Raw genomic sequence first — 22,626 nt, forward strand, 5'->3', positions numbered from 1 at the left:
AACCTGTAAAGATACCCATGGGGTTGGCTCACACAGCTGAAATTTTGATAATTTAAGATTTGTATAGGAATTTCACCAGACAAATTTTCCCATAGGAATAAGGTTCTGTAATTGGTTTCGTGATAGTGTTTACCATGGAAATTTGAATCCACAACTAATGTTTATGTCTGACGAGGCATGGTTCCATCTTTCTGGAAATGTAAATTCTCATAATGAGCAATTGTAGAATACTGAGTACTCGCTCACTGTAAAGGAAGTGCCATTGCATCCCACTAAAAATACGTGTATGGTGGGCAGTATGTACACAGCAGATAACTGGGCCTATACTTTTTAATGAACTGACAAAGGAAGAAAAGAATTATGGATATTTTTAACACGGCAATACCACAGCCTGTTCCACTCTTAATTCTACAGTTTTTCATGTCTGGATAATTAGTACAGGTTTATGGCCAGTTTAGAAAAAATAATCCCCATACTACAGAAGGTGGTGGTGATATTTGTTTTTGAAGGAAGTACAACTAGGTAATCATCCTCGCTGAACAAATTAATTTGAAATGAAAACAAAAAGATATTTATTCCATGGAGGAATTTTGAAATGAAATACAAAATAAAACAAAAAATGTTGTATTAAGCCCATAAAGATCACAAACGAATCAAAATGGAATGTAGATTCCTTGAATAACAAAACACTTGAAATTTACATACCCTTGATTAATCCCCTCTCACACATAAAGTGGATTACGAGATCAGCAGTAGTCGTGTCATTGGCTGGTATGATTTAGAGTGTCTACTGCAGGCCGAGGTTCCGCCTTAGGCCAGACAGATCGGAGCACTCTGCGAGGATGTAAGCCACGGTGAAGTCAGCACCACAAGAATACACTGGGGAGGGTCTCTTCCCTCTTTAGGAGGTAAGAGTGTGTACATCTTCCATGACCTATCCTCAGCTACACAAAAGTGCGGCTTCTCTCCATGAAGGCTGGAGAGAGGAGCTTCAGACAGTAGTTTTCTTAATTGCTCTAAGCTTGTTGTGAGTTTGGATAGCTAGCCACTCCGATTCCCAAGATGTCGAGATGGCTTGATGCAGCTGAGAATAAATATTTCTAAAAGGTCACAGGTCTTGGAGGTAAGAGTACCACTTCCTTTGCAGTTTCATTCGCAAGTTCATTTCCTACAATGAAATGAACAAGTATCTACCACCGGGCGAGATGGTCATGCGGTTAAGGGTGCGTACCTGTGAGCTTGCACCTGGGAGATAGTGGATTCGAATCCCACTGTCGGCAGCCCTGAAGATGGTTTTCCAATTCCACATCAGGAAAATGCTGGAACTGTACCTTACTTAAGGCCATGGCAGCTTCCTTCCCACTCCCAGCAATTTCCTCTCCCATCATCGCCATAAGACCTGTGTCGGTGCGATGTAAAGCAAATTGCAAAAGAAAGGTATCTACCACTGGTAAGACACAATTTTGCAAGCAGAGCTCTGGTTCAGGATGCACAAGCCAACATCGACAGAAGTGTACAATTGAGGTTTTCACTACTGAAAATCGGAAATCGTATTGCAGCACCCATCCATCAACTCTGTTAATTGTTTGCTGTGGCTGTCTCTCAGCAAACGCCATCCTTCCAGATCTGTGATGTAGAGCTAAATCGTCTTCATACAACGATGGAACGACTGCGGGTGCAGCAGCGGCAACTAGGCCGTTGATGGTGATTTTGAAATGAGTGACACTCCAAAACCCTGCAGTACTCCGTTTTCTTGAATGTAATACTGAGGAAATGCATTCCCTACTTTTTCTCAAAAGAGCCGGAGGGACATTTAGTTCTCAATAAACTTTGGCAAATTTCCCCAAAATTCCCACCGGTGCAGTGTATATCACCAGCTTTCTCCAGGTCAAAAAACACAGCGACTAGATGTTCCTTCTGCATAAAGGCCTCTTAATTAATGCTCTCCAGTATGACCCGAAGATCAGTGGCAGACTGATGAGAGCAAAAACCACACTGGTAGTTAGACAAGAGACCTTCCTTTTCCATGACTCACGCAAGTCACCGGTTCACAATCCTTTCAAATACCTTATAAAGGCCATTTGTATGACATGTTTGCCTGTAATTATCCAGAAGTTTTGGATCTTTACCTGGCTTGGGAATTGGTATCACAATTTCCTCACGCCACTGAGATGGAAACACCCACATTCCTTGAGTCATCAGTCACTCAAATGTTTCTTGCTGTGGATCTTTTCTGCAGTGCTTCGTTGCACTCATTGTCCATGTGACATGAATGACAATTGTTAATTAATTAATTTATTATTTTGGATGGAACTTGGAATTCAGTGTCAATATGGTTTATTGTGTTTCAATATTATTTTCCGAACTATATTCTCTTCGTATACTTGCTTACATATTGCATATTAACAGTCACTAATGTTGATATTGGAATCCTATTACCAAAAAAAAAAAAAAAAAAAGGCGGTGAAGTGATTGCGTTTTGGCTAAAATGCTTGTGCACGCACATCGAGAGACGAGAAAGTGATGTGACTAGTTGCAGTCATAGTATTGTTTGCAGCAGGGTCAAGGGCACTCGCTTCTTGTAGCCATGTGCAAAAGTAAAGGGAAGATAGCTTATCTTGTGCCAGTATCAAATTACTTCATGGATTTGTGATGATTCAAATGACTTGAAAACGAAGTGTGATACCAACAATCTTACTATAGTGACCTGAATTTAAACTGTTACGGTAATTATACCATGATCCTTCTACACTTCAAAAGCACGTAAGTAACGCACCACATTATTACAGGCAAAGAAAAGTTTATTTGAATAAAGTTTGTTTCAACCAGCAAGTTGATCAAGTTTTATTCTGCTGCGGAATGTAAAAATTATGAAGTTAATTGGTGTTACCTTGTAATGGCAGTACATAGTTCATTGGTGTCTTCTCCATTTTCAAGATAGCTAAAGGAAAGATAATCTCTTTACATCGGGACCTTTCAACTACCAACTACCTCACTAAAGATCTTGTTATCAAAGAAATTCCAAATCATGAAATTAAATTTTGTGATATTTTAATTTTAACCTTTATCTTAATTGATGTATCTGCAAGTTCAACAATAATGAATGCCTGTATAATATTGAGGTCTACCTACTTGAAATTAGCCTTCTGCATAAAGTCATATTTTGGACTTAAGTTACCTAGATTCCGTATTCTAACATTAATAATTTTTGTGCTTAATTTATTATATTTAATATTCTTGTAACTGCTATGTAGCAGTTTTAGCTGGTATCACCTTCCTTTTCTTTATTATAAATGTATTAATTATTTAATTACTTATGGGTAACCTTCAGGTTATACTGATAGTTATCAAGTTGGGTAAAAATTTTCAAATACTGGGGTCATGATCTTGAAGAATACTTGCTCGGTTCATGAAGTTCATATAAATCTTAATGAGTATTTAACCTGCAATATTTTTTTACTGTACTTTTTTTTTTCTGCTGATGTGTTCTTATTTCACTCTCATGCTTATGTACTTTGTCAACCTGTTATGGTTGATTCATATTTCATTCCTGCATTGTCTTCAATTTTATTCCTGAATTCCTTTCTTGATTAGTACTCACGTATACACACTTTTATCTTTTTTTCGGATCGGTCTACTTTTATTATGTGTATATTTCTGGACATCCTTTTGGTTCGCTACATATTACATTCCATATCACAAATCTTCTAAGATATTCTGTAAGAATTCAACTTTAGCTTTTGTGTATTGTCATACCATTCTTGTCTATTGAAATCTTGGGTTCGATATACGACTCCGAAGCGTTGCGTATGTTCGAACAGTACTTACTCATTCGCCGTAAACTATGTCCGTCTTAATGTATCAGCAGCATTAGTCTGTCTGGAGTTCCTACTCCTCGTGTTGTATCAATGCGGTAGAGGTGGTGGGGAATGCGAAGGGAAGCGGAGGTAGGCGGAGCTTTGCAAGCCGATGTTAATGTGGGAGGGGGTTCGTTTAGAGGGGCAAGTGTAGGCTTAGTATATATATATATATAGGGGACTTATGACTTCTGTATCATCGTTAAGGTTTCGATCTTTTATCATATGTTTTGTCCAGAAAAATATATATATTATCTATTTCATTTAATCAGCATTACGAACCTTCATCTGAAGAAACTTTGATGATGATGACGATGATGATGATGATGCTTGTCGTTTTAAGGGGCCTAACATCTAGGTCATCGGCCCCTGATGGTACGAAATGAAATGACAAAACAAAAGTTTTAAATCATCCACTGACCAACAGAAAAAAAATGACATGAAGAATGAATGAATGGATGGACATGAACCCAAAACAATCAGTGGATCCCACCCAAAAACTACCACAAAGAAACAGCATTACCGACCAAAGGACCACTTCTAAAGTACAATGATGATGATGATGATGCTGCTTGTTTTCTAAAGGGGTCCAAAATCCAGGTCAACGGCCCTTCATAATGGTACATGTCGCTAGTAAAGTAGAACCATGGTATTTGTCATGTTGGAGTACTAATCAAAAGTAGCTAAGACTCACGGTGTTCCACACACGATGGTACTACTCACAAGTATTGTACATCGTACAGGTAACACAGACCTATGGTGTTTCTCACACAATGGCGCCACTCATAGCCAACGCAAACCGATGAGGTTCCTCACCTAGGTGTACTAACCACAGGGACCTGTACTATCCCGTGGCGTTCCTCACATAGTGGGTACTAATCACAGGCAACGCAGACCCACGGTGTCGCTCATATAGTGGTACAACTCACAGGCAACGCCCAGACCCGTGCTGTTGCTCACATGGGTACAACACAAGGGTACTGGAAACCCACAGACCAGCCTCTTTGCTGCTACTAATCACAAACTATTTCGTACCAAATATAGTGGTCCTACTCGTAAGTACAGGCAACCCATGGTGTTCCCCGCGTGATGGTACGAATCAAAAGTAGTTTCATGGTTCTAAGACAATCATCCCTTGGTCGCCCCTTTTAGTCGCCTCTCACGACAGGCAGGGGATACCGTGGGTGTATTTTTCGTCTGCGTCCCCCACCCACAGGGGGGTAGAGAGAGAGAAAAAGAAGAAGAAAGAAGGGAACAGTCACTTCGAAAAATGAAGTAACAGATAAAGAAAGGCAAGGGCCACGAAGGGCGTGAAAATGAAAGACTCCCTAGGCCTTGAATGCTCTAATACTGAAGAAGTAAGTATTAATAACCACCTAATCGATTAGGTGGTTATTAATACTTCTTGATTAAACATCGATACGGTCATGAAATGGACAACTTGTAATGCTCTAATACTGTCGGGGTCAGAAAAGAACAAGAGTTGACCAAGGGAGATCGGACAGGATAGACAAAAGTGAGGAACCTGGCACAAGTAAGTGGAAGCAATGCCAAGACTCAGCTAAGGGTCCCATGGTCGCCAACCCACACTCCCAAGTTGAGGGCCCCTTGGGCCCCTTTTAGTTGCCTCTTACGACAGACAGGGGATACCGTGGGTGTATTCTTCATATGCATCCCCCATCCACAGAAGGTGAAGAAGAAACTTTAATCGACTTTAATGCTATGTATATAGTTAAACATTTTAAATGTTATTTCACTACATTAAGTCATGAATCACTTGAACCTTTAACAGAATGCATTCAAGTAACTAGTCTTAATTTTAATTCCCAAGGGTTACACACATTTTAATGACATTGCGTATGTACAGTACATATATATAACATTCAACTATTATTGTAATCACAGTTCATTACGGATCAATTATCATGAAATTTATATCTTATAATTATGCAGCCAACCGGGCAAAAAGAAAAGCCTCTTTATATTTAGGCTAAAAATCAAAATAGCCAAATTGGGCAAGAATATAGAGTTTATTACACAATGTATTATGTACAATTTGACCCTTAATTTCCTTAAAGATAACTTGAAAAGATATCATCTCTCTTGTCAAATCACTAGGACCCAAAATAAAATGAATAAGAATTGGCTAAGGGAGGAGAAAAACTATGCACACTAAAGAACTCTATACCTAACAACAACCATGTTATTAAAACCAGGAATATCACTAGTACGTCAGATCATTTTCATCCGATTATAAATTTATTCAGAGTACCATTGAATGATGAGAAAAAAACGATTCCAGCCAAAGGTCCAAAACATAACTGGCCTAATCTTAATACACTCAACACTACTACTACTATGATAATAGAATCCGAATTAGCCATCAGTAAATTGCTGATAGAAAAACAGGATGAAGCAAGGTTTGAAATAAAAAGAAAATTGAATGACATTCTCTCTCCAAATAACAATATCACCCCCTTCCCCCAACTATAATAGGAACAAAGATTCTATTATTGAAGAGAAATGAATACGTGCACTTGAAAAGAAGATTATTGATACTAATCTTATTGTCACAAAAGCAGACAAAGGCAACATGACTGTATAATGGGAAAAAACTAATATATAGGTAAAACAAAATAATTTTTTACAGACAGTTCATTTTCCATAGTTAAAAAGGATCCTACTCAGAGAATCCAACGCCTACTTAAGCGAACTCTAAAGAATACCTTATACTTATTAATAGATCAGGAAAAAACAAAATTTATTAGCATGAACCCAGGCCTTCCCACTGCTAAAGCCCTTCCTAAGATACACAAGACCAGCGTCCCCATTCGCCCGATTATCAACTATAGACCAAGCCCTCTCTACAAAGTGTCCTAATTCATCTAAAAAAATTTAAGAAGAAATTATCAGTTTTTATCCAAGAAATCTGTTAAAATACTATAGAATTGATAGATAAACTAAAGTTGACCTGCATACCCCCCAGCGTCAGTGGGTAGGGTCTGACACATCCCACTCTGATGAGTCTAGTATCATACCTAAGACAAAATGCTGGTTAATAGAGCAAACGCCTGAAAAGCCTTACATATGATCTGTTTTTGACAAGCTCTACTGGTGAAAAATATCTAATTCCCTCCATGGGAACTTAGAATTTTCCAATCAAATTGGCACTTGAGAATCAACCGAGAAACTAAAGAGAATGAAAGTTCTTGTGCACTGTCTATAGACAGGCGTAGCAGTGCTGGACCGGCCGCGTCAGCCTGTCTATAGGCGGGCATAGCACATCGGGTTAAAAGTGCCAAAGAAATACTACTACTTCATTCGAAACTTGTGGGAAGAGGGATCCTCTAACTAACAAATCCTGACATGATGGTGCACACCCCCAGAATCTGCTTAGACGAGAATTGAACTAGCTGGGGTATTATCGTACTTGTATTTTCCCATCATGGTAGTTTGAGTGAAGATCACAGTTTGTGGGGTCAGTCCCTACAGGAAATAGAACCAGACAGTTAAGATCTGGAGCACAAATTAACAGCTGCTCCTAACACAGAGATCAGCCATTGCCTCTGAGCCACCCACTATGGGTTCAAACACGGAAGATTCAGTTTGATACCTGCCCCAACTTGGTTCATAAACTTTTTACTTCATCGGTCATGAGTACTGGGCAGTCACCTATGCCATAACAAAGCCTACCTCTCCTCTGCAGATGCTGTTGAGGTCTTCACACGTAACCCTGAGCTAGGACCCATACCAGATGCTACATACCGGGTCAGTGTGCTCTGGGACTCACATGGGCAGGGTCACCACACTCTGAAGTAGAGCTGTCTCAAAGAGGATCTTTACACATTACCCTCTGCCATATACAGTATTTTTAGTAAATATGTAAATTTGCAGGGTTATTTTATTCTGTAGTTGCTAAATGTCCTAATGGTTGTAATGGAACACGCTCTCAATGGGAAAGTGTGCGGTGAGGTTCTGTATATACACATTTTTTCAGAGAATAAACACTTCCCCCATGAGCAGGTTGCCCATGAAGACAAAGTATACTGGATATATTAATTACTACATAGATAATGTCTTACTATTGATAGTGAACTTTGAGGACCACATTCTTCATCAGCAATTCTGGTAGGTTGAATCCTGAGGGTAATCCTTCAAAGAATTTGGGTGTTATTCCTCTTGCACCACACATGAAGCCTACCTCGTTTTGTCATTTGTCACCTGGCTTCCCATGCTACAGCTGAGAGAGCTGGAAGACGGCCAGCAACAGAATGATACAAAGTTTCCTCATAAAATGAGAGTATTGTATCTCACTGACTATCCATGTATAGTTAACATCCTTAATTATCCTACTTTTCACTCAACATTCTTTCACGAAAGCCAATGGAATTCTATTCAACTAAAAAAAAAAAAAAAAAAAAGAGAGAGAGAATGGTGCCAGGAAAGAAAATAAGGAAGAAGTTCTTTTACCATTATCATTTTTTGCAGTTGCTTTGTCTTTCCAGTTTCTGCCAAAGCAACAGCAAAAGCCACGTTTGTACTGGCAGCCCCATGGACACTCTTAGTGGCTGCAAGGACCTCCTTTAATAATCGAGCACCATCACTATCAGCCTTATCTGCGACAGATACTAGCTGACATAAGAGTTCATGTTGAAGTGGGGTCTTGCGATACTCAGATGCACATTGCTTGTATTCCTTCACAGCTCCCACCAGGCTGCCCCTACAACATAGTCAAAAATACATCTGCTCAACAAACAAGGAAACAATCAAGAGGAAGGATTAGCAATACATTTGAATAATAATAATAATAATAATACAGACATACATACATAATCATTATAAACTGTTATGCCTTTCAGCGTTCATTCTGCAAGCCTCTGTAAATTTACTAAACGTCGCCACAATCCTCGATTTGCAACTAGTGTTGTGGCCTCATTTAGTTCTATACCTCTTATTTTTAAGTCGTTAGAAACTGAGTCTATCCTTTAAAGTTAAAAACTTCTTATGAGTCTATCCATCGTCGTCTTGGTCTACCTCTACTTCTCTTACCCTCCATAACAGAGTCCATTATCCTCCTAGGTAACCTATACTCCTCCATTCGCCTCACATGACCCCACCACCGAAGTCGGTTTATGCGTACAGCTTCATCCATAGAGTTCATTCCTAAATTAGCCTTTATCTCCTCATTCCGAGTACCCTCCTGCCATTGTTCCCACCTGTTTGTACGAGCAATCATTCTTGCTACTTTCATGTCTGTTACTTCTAACTTATAAATAAGATACCCTGAGTCCACCCAGCTTTCGCTCCTGTAAAGCAAAGTTGGTCTGAAAACAGACCGATGTAAAGATAGTTTCGTCTGGGAGCTGACTTCCTTCTTACAGAATACTGTTGATCGCAACTGCAAGCTCACTGCATTAGCTTTACTGCACCTTGATTCAATCTCACTTACTATATTACCATCCTGGGAAAACACACAACCTAAATACTTCAAATTATTGACCTGTTCTACCTTTGTATCACCCAGGGGGTGACAGTCTCATAGATCCTACGCTTCCGACGGTCCGCTCAGACTGAGTAACTTTACCCTACGACCACCGTACGCTGCTGTTGTACCTCACGTCACTTCACCGAGCACCACGTGACAAATACGGTAGCTCCTATTGGTAGAAGCATCTCACGATTGCTATTGGTCGATTTTGAGTTGAGAATTCCTGGTCGATGGGGCTGTTTATCACTGTCGTAGTTTGTAATTATGTGTTTTGAACTTGCCAACCCCTTTTTAATTTCAATTTCACTATATGCGAGTATGTTATTAATAACAATAGCATATTTATGTCACGTTATGGCCTTTCGGCTGAAATAAATTCGTAATTATTGCTTCGATGACCACGTGTGAGACCAGTCTACTTTGTCATCTTTGTTTATTTTCGTTTTCATGCTCCGCGGGTGTTTTTCAGTGAAATTCTTAGGGGAATTTCTTGTTTGAAGAAGTAGAAGATATCTGAGGTAAGAATTCCTTATTATTCTTATTTTATTAACCTCCTAAGGCCGGAATATGAAATGCATATCACACCAATGTAAATGAAATTCCAATAAATATAACACCAACTTTTCGGCCTACTCAATGTTATATTTAGTTTATTGTTTAAAATATTTTTGCGGAATATTTGATTCTATTTTTAAACAGTGTCCTCTTAAAAGAACACCAGGCCACAGGAGGTTATGTAAGTTATTAAGTTGATGATTGATAGCTGTTTCTGTTCCCAGAAATATCTTTTTTTAAAGTACTTTTGCGTGGTGGTTGTTATTAATAACAATAACATGTATATCATACTTATTTATGTCATGTTATGGCCTTTTGGCTGAAATAAATTCTTAATTAATTTATTAAATTCAGTTGATGTAACCTAATATATTATTTCTGATAAGCCACTATCGTTTTGATGGTATTGAATTTAGCAGTAAAAATATAAACCGTTGACAGTGCTCTTAATTATTTTCTTCTATTTCTTTTTATTCCTTAGATCATGAATGGGAAGTGCCAAATTTGTGGGATATACACCAATTGCGAAGAGTTCCGGCAGCAGGGAATCTTATTTTATTTCACCATTTCCCTGTTCCTACACGCGATATTTGCAAAAAGTGGCTGGACATTGTGGGAATCCGAAAGTTGTGGCAGCTTTCTTCAAAGCAGCTGAGGAACCACACTATGTGTTTGAGACATTTTCGCTGCTCCAGCTATCCGGGACCTCTATCATGGATACTGTCTCAAATAGAAGTAAGTAATTATTATCATTATTAATATTATTAATGGTCACAGTACTGTGACCTATCAAATTTTTCTGTTGTTCATTTCACATTGCTCTCTGGAGGTAATTATGGTAAATTCAACAGTGGCAGATGAGGTTGAACCTCGCTTCTCATAATGAAAGTCACTGTAATGCCCGTCATACCTAGTCTTGCCTTACCTAGTAAGTTGAAATTTGTATATCTCTTAAAAAAGGCAGAGTGTAGCTGAAATTCTGAACATTTGAATGTACCTTTTTAAATTTTTGTCCATGTTCCTCTCGGCATGTAGGGATCTACTTTTGGAGTCAGTGAATATCAAATTTGCAATAACAGTAAGGTTTTCTTCATTAATTTCAACCAAACATGAACAGAGCAAAATCAATCCTTTAATATCCCTAAATACAGTCAAGTGCTTAACGAATTTTGGTGGACAACATGCTCAATGTAATTTTATTCCTGTTATTCCTACCTTAAGAACTGTAAGAGGACCATAATAACTATAGATATATTTATAAATGAATGATGATTGCATTCACTGTAGTAGAGGAGAAAAAAAATTAATATCTTAGTCTTTTTTTCCCCCCATATAGATGTGCCTCGACATAAGTCTGGACTCAGATCAAAAATTAGATGTATGGCTTTTCAGGCGTTTGCTCTATTAACCAGCATTTCGTCTTAGGTCTGACACTAGACTCGTCAGAGTGGGACGTGTCAGACCCTACCCTATGGTGAAAAAGATCTAATTTTTGATCTGATTTTTGATATGCTCTATTGGTGGAAAAATATCTAATTCCCTCCATGGGAATTTAGTATTTCCATAAGTCTGGACTGTCAAAAACATATCAGATGTAAGGCTTTTCCGGCGTTTGCTCTATTAACCAGCATTTCGTCTTAGGTCTGACACTAGACTCATCAGAGTGGGATGTGTCAGACCCTACCCACTGATGCTGGGGTGTATGCAGGTGAACTGATCAGAAGCCCTTATAAGAGGCACAGTCTGATAACTGCATATGAGAGATAAATCTCCACAATGGAATTATTGCCCGCCTAGCAATTCCGAATGGAAAATTCTAAATTCCCATGGAGGGAATTAGATCTTTTTCACCATAGAGCATGTCAAAAATGTCAAAAACATATCAGATGTAAGGCTTTTCCGGCGTTTGCTCTATTATGGATCTGATACCCCTATCCTCCCATGTGTTGCGGTGAATAGCCTTACGCTTGAAGAATGTATTCATAACAGCTAAACCCATATCTCCCCTTATCCGAATATCACTTACTCCTAGCACATCCAGATGCATCCTCTTTGCTGACTCAGCCAGTTCTACTTTCTTTCTTCCATAAGCCCCATTAATATTGATAGCTTCCCATCGAATTCCATTTTGTTCGCCAAGTTGTTTCCAAGGAGTCCCTCACCTGTCAAATAGGAATGGGAGTCCCATTACTCCCATAGGTCCGAGGCTTGCTTAAAATGTTCTGAGCTCGGTAAATTCATGAAGCAGGATGCTACCCTACTTGCACATAGTCCAAGTGAGGATCTCTCCTCTAACGGGTTATGGACCACCGGTGAATTGTATAGTCTTAGCCGCCTGAGCACAAGGAGGGCCATGACTCAGAATATGTCCGAGACGCCCACTCCCATTCCATAGCAACTGGTATCCCGACTCTCAGGACCACTAATAACAATAACAACGACGACGATGATGATAATAATAATAATAATAATAATAATAATAATAAAATTCAAAGTCATTTACCACCCAGATATCCGTTTCTCTGCCATTGGTAGCCTAAAACAGGCTATCGAAATAGACATGTAGGCAGTCTAAATAGCATCAAATCAAAATGCTTGCATATGATAGCTGAGGCCAGATGATGATGATGATGATACCAAGGTAGTTAGAGTAAGAGGTAGGGATCACGCGCAGGTCTCCCCACCACGCTTGGCCGTCGATGACGTCAACATGAACCCTCAGCGCCTTGTCTTCTGGATGAGGTAGGCTAATACACTGCTGTAAGCTAGTATTCTGTTTTAGCCACAAGTTAGAGATAAGAGAACATTGATATTTTAACATCACCTAAGAAAATGCATTCCACTTCACTATTACAGTAGGAGTAGAGTAATAATAGATCAAATACAGTGTGAATCCAGCAGCGTTTCTGAAGTATTTCGATCTGTATAAAAGGTTGTAAAATGCTAAGACTGTGATTGCAGTGGAATGGCCATTCCATATGTTCATGTTCTCAACACCTATAATAACAATAACAAGGGGCTCTAATTGTTACAGACTCGAACATTAAAGCTTGATGACTGCAAGAAATATGTCCGTTGTTACAAGCAGTATTGGGAAACTATATACTCTGTCAACAACACAAACAGCAAATGTTAGGAAACTGTCTACAACACAAACAGTACAGTAAAAGTTCTCCTCCAAGTGCCAGGAAATGACAAATTCCACGTTAACATTAGATAGGCCATATTAATGAGCCTGTATATTAACATTCTTAGCACTGGTTTCATATACAACATAATAAATTGCCTCTCATAAAAAAAATAACAGGTATGTTATACACAAAGAATAATGCTGATATTTTAAAAAAAGAATATCAAACACACTTATCCATAGCATCAGTGGAATTTCTTTGCTTTTCTGTATTAACTGAAATCTGGTCTCTTCAATGTCTGGGAGACTACTGGCAAAAATGAGTGCAATTGGACTAGACAAAAGAGTGACTGAATGGGTTGCTATATTTCTAGAAAATAGATCTCAGATAATTAGAGTAGGTGAAGCTTTATCTGACCCTGTAATAATTAAGAGGGGAATTCCTCAAGGCAGTATTATCGGACCTTTATGATTTCTTATATATATAAATGATATGAGTAAAGGAGTGGAATCGGAGGTAAGGCTTTTCGCGGATGATGTTATTCTCTATAGAGTGATAAATAAGTTACAAGATTGTGAGCAACTGCAACGTGATCTCGAAAATATTGTGAGATGGACAGCAGGCAATGGTATGTTGATAAACGGGGTTAAAAGTCAGGTTGTGAGTTTCACAAATAGGAAAAGTCCTCTCAGTTTTAACTGCGTTGATGGGGTGAAAGTTCCTTTTGGGGATCATTGTAAGTATCTAGGTGTTAATATAAGGAAAGATCTTCATTGGGGTAATCACATAAATGGGATTGTAAATAAAGGGTACAGATCTCTGCACATGGTTATGAGGGTGTTTAGGGGTTGTAGTAAGGATGTAAAGGAGAGTGCATATAAGTCTCTGGTAAGACCCCAACTAGAGTATGGTTCCAGTGTATGGGACCCTCACCAGGATTACTTGATTCAAGAACTGGAAAAAATCCAAAGAAAAGCAGTTCGATTTGTTCTGGGTGATTTCCGACAAAAGAGTAGCATTACAAAAATGTTGCAATGTTTGGGTTGGGAAGAATTGAGAGAAAGAAGAAGAGCTGCTCGACTAAGTGGTATGTTCCGAGCTGTCAGCGGAGAGATGGCGTGGAATGGCATTAGTAGACGAATAAGTTTGAGTGGCGTTTATAAAAGTAGGAAAGATCACAATATGAAGATAAAGTTGGAATTCAAGAGGACAAAATGGAGCAAATATTCATTTATAGGAAGGGGAGTTAGGGATTGCAATAAATTACCAAGGGAGATGTTCAATAAATTTCCAATTACTTTGAAATCATTTAGGAAAAGGCTAGGAAAGCAACAGATAGGGAATCCCACCTGGGCGACTGCCCTAAATGCAGATCAGTATTGATTGATTGATTGATTACTTTTGTTTAAAGCGTCCATTCGAATAAAAGAACGGCTTCTCACGAAGCAACTTGCAAGCTCATAAATTTCGGGGAATTTCTTTTTCAGGATATCCGTAAGGTTTGTGATGATGTTAGAACTCTCTTTCAGTTCTTTCCCGTGGTAAAATTGAAACTACCGAGCTCGTTAGCTGTAGTCGCTTAAGTGCGGCCAGTATCCAGTATTCGGGTGATTGGGTTCGAACCCCACTGTCGGCAGCCCTGAAGATGGTTTTCTGTGGTTTCCCATTTTCACACCAAGCAAATGATGGGGCTATACCTTAATTAAGGCCACGGACGCTTCCTTCCCACTCCTAGCCCTTTCCTGTCCCATCGGCGCCGTAAGACCTATCCACAGTCTAATATATCCAGTCGCGAAGCTCTGATGATATTTTTCATCCGATGCAACTTCAGTGCTCCAAGCGGCGAGGTAGAGGCAACTTGCTAGCAGACAACAGGGAACGAATTACCACTACAGTCTAAAATGGCCATAACTTCAGAACCATTCATGCAAATAATGTCCTGACAAAGTTATTGTAATCCTTATGAAATAGTGGAGGAGGTCAAACAAGTTATTTCGATGAGGAGTTCGAGGATAATATCGAAACATTTATTTAATCTTAAGGAGTTATTTTTCTTTACCGCGGACTATAACATAAAATCGCTTCTAGAGGGCAGCCGGTTCGAAATAGGTATATACCATCGCGGACTATTTTTGTAGAGGTTGAACCTGCCAAGTTGGGCTAAGAAGGTCACTTGCTTTCTTGGATTATGCTGCCTGAACCGTCAACAATAGACCCCCAAGTGTAAGCGTACGAATTGTAGAACATAAAAACCTCTACAAAAAAGTCCGCGATAGTATATACCTATTTCGAACCGGCTGCCCTCTAGAAGCTATTTTATATTATAGTCCGCGGTAAAAACATAACTCCTTAAGATTAAATAAATATTTCGATATTATCCTCGAACTCCTCATCGACATAACTTGTTTGACCTCCTCCATTATTTCGTAAGGATTACAATAACCTTGTCAGGACATTATTTGCATGAATGGTTCAGAAGTTATGACCATTTTAGACTGTAGTGGTAATACGTTCCCTGTTGTCTGCTAGCAAGTTGCCTCTACCTCGCCGCTAGAGGTGGTAGTGTCGCTCCAGCTATCAAGTGGATGAACCATCCTCTTATTAGAGCTTCGCGACTGTATATATTAGACAGTGACGAATCTGTGTCGGTGCGACGTAAAGCAACTTGCAAAAACCTCTTTTTGAAATTTAATTTCCACCCCTTGTAGTGTGACCTGTTTTCTCTCCGTAATTACTTTCTATATCGAGGTTCTTCTTCTTTATCCTAAAAGCTATATAGCCAGAGAAGTCTTCAAGCAGCTCCTTGGTTTCACGACTGTCTTCCAGCTGTTTTACTAAATCTTCAAGGGCTTTAACGAACCCTTGCTCATCCTCCGATAAAAAATAGGATGTTGTGGGCTCAACGCTGGCCTTAAACTGGTACAAGATATCCGAGTTTTGATCGAGTTCATCAGTACATATTTGGGCGTAATATTTCATAATCTTCCGGAGAACAGTTGGAATTTCTTATCGCCTCGGAAGCATTGAGGCTAGAAGCAATGATTTCACCTTTCGCGTCACAGCTGTCGGAAGAGGATCGTCATAAAGCCTTTCGAACTCTCGAAGCTGAGAAAGATAGCTTTCGATAATGTCTTGATTACTTCTGTCATCATTTATTTACGTCAGTGGTTTTAGGGAATACATGAAAGTGTATGTTTTGTTCCTTCGCGTGCTGCTATGATTTGTGCAGCCTGCAATGACATGACAAAGCATACTGAAAAGTGTACACTATTACTGCTTTTTACGTTTTATCTCATAAATTAAACACACACGGTTTCTTATACACCACAGATATGTTACTATCGTGTATTATTAGCACCTAGCTTCTGTGTGCACAGCGATTCTTATTCGAACTACCTCTACCTCATTCAGAGCAGATTCAATGCGAGGGTTCAGCGTGACGTCACAGCTCTGATTCGCCACTGCGCACCTCTCTCGTGATCCCTACCTTGTATTCTACGTACCTTGTGATGATACTAACTGACCATGGATACCTATAATACGAAGAGCCTCTCCATTAAAATTAAAATCATGCACTACAATACGGTAATTAAACCAGAATGTCTCTATGCTGCAGAAAGTATGCTCTCAATGAAAACAGGAGAAATAGAAGAGCTAGAGAAAAATTCTAAGAAATATCTACAGCCCATAAAATAATAATGGCATGTGCCCTCCAAACAGTCCTGGTACAGGTCTTTCAAGTTGATGCTGTATGGCTGACCTGCGCGTTTGTGAGGATGGGGCCCTACCTATGATGAATTCTAATGCTGATGACAACACACACCCAGCTCCTGAACCATTGGATTACCCAATGAAGGTTAAAATTTCCGACCCAGCCAGAAATCAAACCCTGGACCCCCTGGGCCAAAGGCCAGCACACTAACCATTTAGGCATGGAGCCAGAGAGGGTCCATTTCAGACCTAAAATGGGGAGTTTGGTCACAGGAAGAATGCTTTTTTTTTTTTTTTGCTACTTCTTTTACGTCGCACCGACACAGATAGGTCTTATGGCGACGATGGGACAGGGAAGGGCTAGGAGTGGGAAGGAAGCGGCCGTGGCCTTAATTAAGGTACAGCCCCAGCATTTGCCTGGTGTGAAAATGGGAAACCACGGAAAACCATTTTCAGGACTGCCGACAGTGGGGTTCGAACCTACTATCTCCCGAATACTGGATACTGGCCGCACTTAAGCGACTGCAGCTATCGAGCTCGGTACAGGAAGAATGAAGACCTCTATAAAAATGTCTGATATGATCAGGGAGAGGAGAGTTATGTTCTTTGGACATATGAGGATGGATAATGCTGGACAAACAAAACAAATTTTTAATCGTGTTTACAAGAGTAAGAATGGTAATCAGTGGATGTAAAGTATAAAGAGAGATATGTCAGAGATGGGAAAAAACAGATGTGCTAACCTTTGAAGTTGGTTATCAGTAATCCCCCTCCCCCACCAATAAAAATGTGTGAGTAAAATCCAAAGCCTACTCTTCTCCTCTCGATAATGACACATCCTTTGCCCTCCTCGACAGTAACGTGTTCTAAAGTATATCATATTACACAATAAAATTTGCACATCACCTGTTACTACTGTGAACACATATTTTGCAGCTTATTTCGCACTCAACAGCTGTTTTTCAGTGTAGGATTTTTTGAAGCATCCTTTCCCACTGCCATGATGTTTTCGTCTTCTGCACCATGAGCGATTCCAGTGTATTTGTGCTTAAGGTAGGCCTGAATTCTGTCTGACTTTTCCTATCAACACTGAAAACTCCTGCTGTGGGAAAGTTACTGTGCGGTACACTTAATACAGTACTGTAAATACATTATCTAACGTTCTATAATGGAGAAGAGTAGATTAGAACTCCTTCATTCTCAATGAATTTCACAACGCTTATGGGTAGCAAAAGTAACAATGATCAAACCGACTCACAAGGATTGAAAAGGGGAAGGTTGAGCAGTATGCTTGAAAGAATTAAACATTTTTCTTCATTCCTTCATTTCGCAGATTTTTTTTTTTTTTTTGTGATGATGTCGCTTTTCCGTTATCATTTTCCCTTTGGCCATAATACTGTAATTGTAAGGAGAAATCCGTAATAATTACAGACAATCCATAATTGTTGGAAGGAAGGAAGGAAGGAAGGAAGGAAGGAAGGAAGGAAGGAAGGAAGGAAGGAAGGAAGGAAGGAAGGAAAGGAAAGGAAAGGAAGGAAGGAAGGAAGGAAGGAAGGAAGGAAGGAAGGAAGGAAGGAAGGAAGGAAGGAAGGAAGGAAGGAAGGAAGGAAGGAAGGAAGGAAGGAAATAAATAAATAAATAAATAAATAAATAAATAAATAAATAAATAAATAAATAAATAAATAAATAAATAAATAAATAAATAAATATCCTGGCATATTCATCTCCCCACACTTCCACAAACTTCAAACTGCCTTCAGCACCTACAAGAAGAAGCATTCAGCCCCAGAAGACACGACTGAAAAGGAGAAGGGGTTTTCCATATTCTTCTTCTTCTTTTCTTTTTCTTCTGCTTCTGCTTCAAATCCAAACCCAATGCTACTCCCAAATAATTATTACATCCGGAGGCTAATATAAAACATCACAGCAGCATAGGTTATCAAACTAGTGTTGGCTACTGAGTGTATGCTTCAAAGCAGTGCATCGATTCATTCAAGTGTCCAAGTGAATTGATTCACAGGAACGGCAAAGCCATGGCACACAAATCAGTTGACTTGCAACAGAGAGTGCTGAGTGGCTCACTCACAGACCAGTGAGACACAACACACACACACAGTTCATTATCGGCACACTGTACATTTACTCATTTGGAACAAATATTTCAGGTTCCCTAGGGGAATCAACATCTTTATCACACAGGATATTGGCGGGGAGCCGAACTTTCACTGCAGCAAGACATACAGAGCCATGGCACATTTAAAGAATTGTACACTAAGACGGGCTCTCGCTCTCAGCTCATTTGAAAATAATACCCATTTTCATCCATTGTACTCTTCTTACAGCGAGGTTTAAATAATAGATGGATTTATTTGCAGTGTTAAAAAGGTAGTCAAAACATAATTCCAAAGTAATTAGCTAGTAAATAGGTAGGCCATTAGCTTCTTCTATTTATTAATTACATTTTTGTTTAAATTATTTGTGTCAGAGGTACCAATATTTACAAGAAAGAGATAATGAATATACCTAGGTATGTACAGAATATGAAAAATATACAAGAACAAATTAATCGTATATAGTTATAAATGAAGCACTTGAAAAAATTTGCATATGAAGTATAACAAATGGAAGAACATACACACAAAAATCAAACAGGAGAAATCAAGTATTACATGAAAATATCTATACTATACATACATTATTTACACAAGTTGTGACCAGTATTTGGGTACATCATTGGCATTGTTTCTAGCCAGAGCCAATTCCAACCCTGTACATGAATCTGGGCATAGACAACAGTGCAAGAGATGCCTAGAAGTCTGTTCCTCTCCACATTCGCACAATGAATCAGTATTATAACTTAGTTGACATTCGACAATTAATTCAACTCAACTCTCTAGCCTACCTTATGACTATAAGTCATGCTCGTGACCACTCAAAATTGTCTGTTTTATATTGGGAACAACCGCTCAGTATTTTCTCAGTTCATATGTCGCATCATTGCACAATACTTCATTAATCCAATCACGAGATCATCGGTGTACGTGGACAGTCAGGAATCAAGAATCTTTATTTGTCATTGACCATATACAATAAAATAAGCTTCGTCGAATGAGAATAGTTTAGTACTTAATATTACTAAGGCTAAACTAACACACAGCTTTTATTAAAACTTAATACTAACTTTATGCATTTCTAAGAATTCAGAGGTATTAACCAGCCCTACACATTGTTCGGACAACTTTTTTCTGTATTCGAAGAAAATTATATACATAAGAAGAACGCCCCCATAATAACAGTCCATAAGTAATGTGTGACTGGAAGAGACCAAAATATGCCATCCTCAGATAGTCACTGCTAACTAAATCCCTCTCAATTTCCATATCAAATAGGCCACTCACGCTATTCTTCTTACAAACATAATCAATGTGCGTTTCCCAGTTCTATTTGGCATCAATATGAAAACCCAAAAGTTTGACTGACTGACTTTCAATATCTTTGGATAATCCTAGTGTGAGAAATTGAGTTTTATTCCGATTGCACAACAGCCTATTGGATGAAAACCAATGCATTGCAGCTGCAAGAGCTTCCTGCGACATCTGATGCAAACCTGAGATGCTCTGGTGTTTTGTAATTAACGCTGTATCGTCCGTATAGGATATAAGAGCATGAGCTGTGATATTTTGTGGTAAATCATTGATTACAAGCAACTAATCTCAAGTTTATTCCATACTGAAGATAACGATAAGTAAGATTCTATTTGAATAACATTTATTGTAGCCACCTATTCAATACAATTCACCGTTTGTCGTGATTGTATTCTAAGTGATTTGTATACACTACATAGGTACATGTTTCGCCCTGTTTTTGGGCATCTTCAGCCTATTGTCAATCTTAAGGTCAAGACCCAGGTCTTGTCTGAGTTAAACATTTGGAACCAATATATACAAATATGACCTTATACTAAGAATCTTCCTAGTTTTTACAAATAAAAAAAAAAGGGGCCTTACTTTAGGTGATGTACAAAATTTATAAAAATGTGCAACTTCAATTAAAAACAAAATTTGTTACATGAATACATTTAAAATTTTCTAATAATTTACAAACTGTGCAAAGCAACAATTGGATCTCTTCATCTTTGGATGAATTGTTTGTTGCTGCCAAACGAATGGCATAGGTGAACAAAAAGAACCTTGGACGAACATACTTTCTACAAACTACCAAACTACCACATTTCAACCAATTTTTCTAAAAAGTTTCCAAATACAGTTTCAATATCGTTTTCTCCCATTTGAGATCCAAATACAAAGCCCCAGTTAATTTGTTTCAGATTTTCAACAAATATGTTGATATAATAATCACCCTGACTTTTTACCCACATCAGAACTCAGGTTCATCATTGTAAATTAAGATATGGTTAAGATATAATAATATAAGCAAGGGGTCATTATCTGCGAAACCCCCACCAACAAGTCTAAGTTCATAGAAATATCTCGAAAAATTTACAATATTATCCAAGCATGCATTATTACGTGTAGGTAGCTTGTTTGTGCAAGTTAAATTTAGAGTTTTTAGTAAATTCAGAAAATTTCTAGTAGTCTGCCCATCTGAATACACCATTTCTATGTTAAAATCCCCACAAACAACAACTTTTGCCTTAAACTTCAAATTTTTTTTCCATTACTAATTAAAAATTCATACTATCCAGAGGGAAACCAAGGAAGAAGATCATTGAAGAGGTAGTTGAGATGATGGGATGCCAAGGTTATGGAGAGATGAAAAGGATCGCAGAGAGAAGAGATCAATGGTTGCAGCGACAAGGCGAAGCCTTTAGATAATGATGATGATGATAATTAAAAATTCTTAATAAATACATAAGCATCGGCATTTGGAGATCTATACAAATTAACAATTATCAAATTCAGATCAACCAGCTTCACATAACTAAATTCTCCCTCTAATTCCACACAATATTGACTTAAATCAATCTTTACAAATTTAAAACACTCTCTAACTAAAATCCCAGCTCACCCATTTTTCTTTTTACTCCTACAAAATACACTGACTGACAGAGCAAATGCAACACCAAGAAGGAGTGGTCAGAACTTTATGCTAATTGCAGGGTAGACTGACGTCACTGAGGTATGCTCATGATGTGAAATGCGCCGCTGTGCTGCGCACGTAGCGAACGATAAATGGGACACGGCGGTGGCGAAGGGCCCACTTCGTACCGTGATTTCTCAGCCGACAGTCATTGTAGAACGTGTTGTCGTGTGCCACAGGACACGTGTATAGCTAAGAATGCCAGGCCGCCGTCAACGGAGGCATTTCCAGCAGACAGACGACTTTACGAGGGGTATGGTGATCGGGCTAAGAAGGGCAGGTTGGTCGCTTCGTCAAATCGCAGCCGATACCCATAGGGATGTGTCCACGGTGCAGCGCCTGTGGCGAAGATGGTTGGCGCAGGGACATGTGGCACGTGCGAGGGGTCCAGGTGCAGCCCGAGTGACGTCAGCACGCGAGGATCGGCGCATCCGCCGCCAAGCGGTGGCAGCCCCGCACGCCACGTCAACCGCCATTCTTCAGCATGTGCAAGACACCCTGGCTGTTCCAATATCGACCAGAACAATTTCCCGTCGATTGGTTGAAGGAGGCCTGCACTCCCGGCGTCCGCTCAGAAGACTACCATTGACTCCACAGCATAGACGTGCACGCCTGGCATGGTGCCGGGCTAGAGCGACTTGGATGAGGGAATGGCGGAACGTCGTGTTCTCCGATGAGTCACGCTTCTGTTCTGTCAGTGATAGTCACCGCAGACGAGTGTGGCGTCGGCGTGGAGAAAGGTCAAATCCGGCAGTAACTGTGGAGCGCCCTACCGCTAGACAAT

General features: G+C 39.3%; 1 protein-coding gene across 1 annotated transcript in view; it reads right to left on the reverse strand.

The window, feature by feature from the left end:
* The window catches only part of LOC136871719 (leucine-rich PPR motif-containing protein, mitochondrial), a 199,705-nt gene that overhangs the window by 11,284 nt on the left and 165,795 nt on the right, over positions 1-22,626 (reverse strand). Inside the window, exon 14 of the mRNA XM_067145243.2 lies at positions 8,328-8,577. Coding sequence (XP_067001344.2) covers positions 8,328-8,577 — 250 coding nt within the window. The remainder of the gene's footprint in view (positions 1-8,327; positions 8,578-22,626) is intronic.

Source organism: Anabrus simplex, chromosome 4, assembly GCF_040414725.1.
Source record: "Anabrus simplex isolate iqAnaSimp1 chromosome 4, ASM4041472v1, whole genome shotgun sequence".
In the NCBI taxonomy this organism is placed as follows: domain Eukaryota; kingdom Metazoa; phylum Arthropoda; class Insecta; order Orthoptera; family Tettigoniidae; genus Anabrus; species Anabrus simplex.